Below are 5,627 nucleotides of genomic sequence, written 5' to 3' on the forward strand. Positions count from 1 at the left end.
GTCCGGGGGGGGTCAGTCTCTAACTGGGGGAGTGGGGGTGGGTTGGGAGAGTCTCAGGGCGGATCAATTGCTGGCCAGAGATCTCCGAGTTGCAGATAATCCTCCTCCGGCCCCCGCTACAGGGTCTTGCCTGTGGCTCCTCACCTGGCCCTGGCCTGGGCCTGGGCCTGAGCCGGGGCCGGGGCCCGGGCCCAGGCCGCTCTCCGCGGCCCTCGGAACGTTCTCTTTCTGCTCCTCCTCCATCGCCGTCCCCAGCGCTGTCAGCCTGACATGATGTCACTTCCATCTCCCCCCACCGCGGGGGCGCCGTGACGTCACTTCCGACCGGCGGGCCGGCACCCAAGTCTGCGCAGTGGGCTCCGAGACGCCCGATGTGGAGTCTGCGCAGTGGACCCCTAGACGCCCGGTGTGGAGTCTGCGCAGTGGGCTCCGAGACGCCCGATGTGGAGTCTGCGCAGTGGACCCCTAGACGCCCGGTGTGGAGTCTGCGCAGTGAGAACCTTCAAAAGAAGTCCTGGAACTTTTTGGGAGAGACCAGCAGAGAGCCTTAGGATAGGGGGCTTGTGGTGTACTGGTAATGTCCTCTATCTCTAGGCAAGCCCCCCCCCCCCCCAATCTGATCTTGAGTAAAACAAAGAACTCTGTACGCTGAGAGATTTGAAACAAAAAAGAGAAATTGCCGGAGAAACTAAGCAAAAGCCAAATTTGCAGATAACACAAGAATAGGTGGAAAGGCAGGTTCTTGAGAGAGTTAAGCAAGTGGGCAAAAAGTTGGCAAATAAAGCCACAGATGCCAGGACACAAAGAGACTTGAAGGTACTGTGCATGAAACCCAAAAAGCTAACATTGAGGTAATCAGGAAGGCCTGATTATTGGCCCTTATTTCAAACGGTTTGAAGTATACGAGTAGGGACTCTTACTGCAATTGTACAAATTGCTGGTAAGGTCACATTTGTAGTACTGTGAGCTGTTTCGGTCCCATGAAAAAAATGTTATCTCATTGGGGCCAGTTCAGGGAAAGTTCACTAGGATGAACCACAGTGTGGAGAGGTAAAAACAATGACTGCAGATGCTGGAAACCAGATTCTGGATCAGTGGTGCTGGAAGAGCACAGAGATTATTTTACGAACAAAGACTAAACAGGTTGGTACTCACAGGAGTTTAGAAGAATAAGAGGTGATCTCATTGATTGATTATACCAAAGTACAGTGACAAGGCAAATCATACTAAACAAGCATGTATAGATCAAAAAGTTAAAAATCACACAACACCAGGTTATAGTCCAACAGGTTTAATTGGAAGCACACTAGCTTTCGGAGCGACGTTCCTTCATCAGGTGACAATCACCTGATGAAGGAGTGTCGCTCCGAAAGCTAGTGTGCTTCCAATTAAACCTGTTGGACTATAACCTGGTGTTGTGTGATTTTTAACTTTGTACACCCCAGTCCAACACCGGCATCTCCGAATCATGACTAGATCAAAAAGACTTAGACAGAGGCATACAAGTTACATTGCACTGGACATGCCCTAGGTGACATCAATGTTAGCAAGATCAGCATTATTTAAGGCTAGAGAGCATATTCATCAGTCTAATAATGGCCAGGAAGAAGTTAATGTGTATGTTCAGGCTTCTGTATCTTCTGCCTGATGTAAGAGGTTGTGGAGATCAATACTGGTGTGTGATTGTTCTTTTTTGAAAATATATTTTTATTGAAAATAAAAGGAAAAGAAAAAGGTTTTTTTGAATATTAGAACAAATTCAAAACCAAACAATTCAAACCAATGTTTAAAAACAAACCCACTAATTACATAGATAAATAATAACTAGTAACTAAGCTACAAAAGGAAAATCTTAACAGTAATAATAATTATAATAACAACACAGATCAATGAAACAAAGCAAGAGCCTTTGATCATAGAGTGCATACGTTTATACATATTCATATATTTATAGTTCTTCCCCTCCGGATTCCAGATTCATTACATAGAATTGCTCTTATTAGTATGGCAGACAAATCTGTACCCAGGTCGTCAAAAAAAGGCAGCCACATCTTATAGGAATTTTCAGTTTTGTGGTGCACCATACTCATAAGAAAATTCAAGGGGATGTGCTCCATGACTAGCTTACGCCAGCCCACCAGACGTGGGGGATTTTCCAACACCCACCTAAACAGAATGTTCTTTCTTGCACAAAAAGTGAGGAGACTGAAAAGCCTTTTTTTGTGTGTGTATCCAGTGAAAGTGAATTAACAAAGCCAAGGAGAAGAGATACTGGGTTCATCTCCACCTCCATCCCCAAGGCCTTCTCTATTTTGCCTACCACAGCACTCCAGTGTGCCCGCAGTCTGTGGCAGAACCAAAGACAATGAGTAAGCATGCCCATGCTTACTTTACGTTTAGGACACATTGGAGATGCTTCTACTTTAAATTTTGTGAAGTGGTCTGGGGCCAAATGGACCCTGTGGTGAATCTTCAATTGCGAGGCATGGGTCCTGTTGCAAATTGAAATCTTCCTTGCATTTTCCCAGATGTCCTCCCATATTTCAAAAGAGATCTCAACATCCAGCTCCCTCACCCATACCTTACAGAGCTCTTTGGTCTCGTCCAAGGGACTTCTCCCAATAGATTATAAGTGTTGCTAACAGATAATGTACCCTCAGCACTCAACACCCTCTTCTCCATGTTGGATCTAAAAGGATCAGTTAGAAGTGTGGTCTCTTTTTTTATGAAATTTCTAACGTGGAAAAAAACAAAAGAGGTCCCTACAAGGCAATTCATATTTCCGAGCCATCAATATGTCCCCTTCAAATAAATCACCCAGGCAAGACACACCCCTAGCTGCCCATAGTTTAAACCTGAGTCCATCATCTCTGGCTGAAATGCCAGCATACCAACTATGGGTGTCAAAAATGATGTTTTGGCAATATTGCCCTCACCCTGATGCATTGCCCTCCACGCCTTGACCGTATTGATGACCATTGGGCTATGGCAATATTCCTTAATTGTTCTCATTTTGTCTAAGAACAACAGGCTAATAAGGGGGCATCTTGCCAGAGATGCTTCGATGTTCAACCCAGCTCAAACATTCACATCATAGAGTCATAGAGATGTACAGCATGGAAACAGATCCTTCGGTCCAACCTGTCCATGCCGACCAGATATCCCAACCCAATCTAGTCGCACCTGCCAGCACCCGGCCCATATCTCTCCAAACCCTTCCTATTCATAAAACCCATCCAAATGCCTCTTAAATGTTGCAATTGTACTGGCCTCCACCACTTCCTCTGGCAGCTCATTCCATACACGTACCACCCTCTGCGTGAAAATGTTGCCCCTTAGGTCTCTTTTATATCTTTCCCCTCTCACCCTAAACCTACGCCCTCTTGTTCTGGACTGCCCGACCCCAGGGAAAAGACTTTGTCTATTTATCCTATTCATGCCCCTCATGATTTTGTAAACCTCTATAAGGTCATCCCTCAGCCTCCGACGCTTCAGGGAAAACAGCCCCAGCCTGTTCAGCCTCTCCCTGTAGCTCAGATCCTCCAACTCTGGCTACATCCTTGTAAATCTTTTCTGAACCCTTTCAAGTTTCACAACATTTTTCCGATAGGAAGGAGACCAGAATTGCATGCAATATTTCAACAGAGGCCTAACCAATGTCCTGTACAGCTGCAACATGACCTCCCAACTCCTGTACTCAATACTCTTACCAATAAAGGAAAGCATACCAAACATCTTCTTCACTATCCCATCTACCTGCGACTCCACTTTCAAGGAGTTATGAACCTGCACTCCAAGCTCCTAGCATAGGCTTTAGTTATTTCCCAAAAACGGAAGGGCTATTAGCCAAGCCTGAATTAGTATATGAGAAAACCAACAATGCGCAAGTTCTTTCTTCTGCCCATGTTTTTGAGATCATCTACCAGATCCAACAGACCCCGGACCTGTGTTTCCAGGGCTTCAATCCATCTCCTGGAGGAATCAGTCTCTGCCTTTACCCCTGCAGCCTAGCACTCGAGCTCATCGGTCCCTTTTCCCAGGTCTTACAGCATAGCAGATACAGGAGCCAGCTTCTCTCCGTTTCTTTCCTGGATCTGGTTCCCTAGGACCTCATGAGATTTGGCCAGCTCCTCAACCAGGGTCTGGTGAGTAAGCAAGCCTGCCGCTTCAGTGGGCTAGGCCGTGGCCCCAGCCCCAGGTGAACTTCCTCCTTTTTTTGACATTCTCCAGCTGCAAGGACAAAGGTAAGTTGTTTTTGTGGGCTTCTAGCTCCTTTGTTCTGTTTTTACTCACAGTAAAGTGAATGGGATGGATTCAAGCACTATTGGGTTGGTGTTGTGGCGTGGAACCCAGCAAACGCGATCCTAACAGGATGCCATATCTTGCATTCTCCCCCACAATTGGTCTTTGATGATGTTGGCAGCCTTTCAGCAGCAGGGAACCTTGTAAGTGAAGTCCATGAATGGAAGGTTGGCTTCTGTGATGGTCTGGGCTGTGCACACCACTTTCTGAAGTTTCTTACACTCCTGGGCAAAGCAGTTGCCATACCAGGCTTTTATGCACCTGGACAATATGCTTTCAGTGGTGCATCAGTAGACATTGGTGAGGGTCCTTATGGACATGCCAGATTTCTTGTGCCACCTGGGGAAGAAGCAGCATTGTTGTCCCTTCTTGACCGTTGTATCTACATGAGAAGTCCAAGACAGATCGTAAGTTATCATCACTCTGAGGAACTTGACACCATCCACCTTCTCAACCTCAGTTCTGTTCATGTAGATGGGGGCGTGTTCTTCCCTTTTCTTTCTGAGGTCAATGATCAGTTCTTTAGTTTTCTCAACATTAAGAGAGAGGTCATTCTCATTGTAGTACGTCACAACCAAGACATAGGGGAAGGTTAAAGGACTTGGCGAAGTAATTACTGAGAGGTTATTTACCCTCATAGAAGAGTCTCAGATCAAAGGGCATAGTCTCAGAATAAAGTTGCGCCAATTTTTGGATGAAGATGAGGAATTTTTTCTGTCAGAGTGTTTGGAAATTCTCACTGAGGAGAGCTGTTGGGCATGGCCTTTGTGTATATTTAGAGCTGAGATAGATAGAAGTTTGATTAGTAGGGGAATCAAGTATTACGTAGATGTGAGGGGTAGCACAGTGGCTCAGTGGTTAGCACTGCTGCCTCATAGTGGCAGGGACCTGGGTTCAATTCCAGCCTCAGGCGACTGTGTGGAGCTTGTACATTCTCGCTGCTTGAGTTTCCTCTGGGTGCTCTGGATTCCTCCCCCAGTCCAAAGATGTGCAGACCAGGTGGATTAGCCATGGGAATTACTGGATTACAGGATTGGGGGTGGGGCGGTTGTTGGGGATTGGTGGGATGCTCTTTGGAAGGTCAGTGTCCACACTGAAGGGATTCTGTGAATATCAGATCAGCCATGATTCTGTTGTACTGTAGATTCTGTGAAATTGAGGGGCTGAATGGGCTACTCCTGTTCCTACTTCTTATGGTCTTACGCTCTTATTGCCAGGCTTTGGGGAATCAAGAAGAAAGTTACTCGCTGCAGGATTCCTCGTCTCTGACCTAGTCTCATAGCCACTGTATTTCTGTAGCTAGTTCAATTGAGTTTCTAGTCAAT

General features: G+C 46.2%; 1 protein-coding gene across 2 annotated transcripts in view; it reads right to left on the minus strand.

Moving 5' to 3' along the window:
- The window catches only part of eri1 (exoribonuclease 1), a 15,429-nt gene extending 15,099 nt beyond the window's left edge, over nucleotides 1-330 (minus strand). The window contains exon 1 of one of the 2 annotated variants that reach the window (XM_043720002.1): nucleotides 145-330. In XM_043720002.1, coding sequence (XP_043575937.1) covers nucleotides 145-243 — 99 coding nt within the window. In that variant the 5' untranslated portion in view covers nucleotides 244-330. Of the gene's footprint in view, nucleotides 1-143 lie in introns of both variants that reach the window. The other variant, XM_043719995.1, reaches the window with a different exon arrangement.
- Nucleotides 331-5,627: the final 5,297 nt, after the last annotated feature.

Source organism: Chiloscyllium plagiosum, chromosome 2, assembly GCF_004010195.1.
Source record: "Chiloscyllium plagiosum isolate BGI_BamShark_2017 chromosome 2, ASM401019v2, whole genome shotgun sequence".
Lineage (NCBI taxonomy): Eukaryota > Metazoa > Chordata > Chondrichthyes > Orectolobiformes > Hemiscylliidae > Chiloscyllium > Chiloscyllium plagiosum.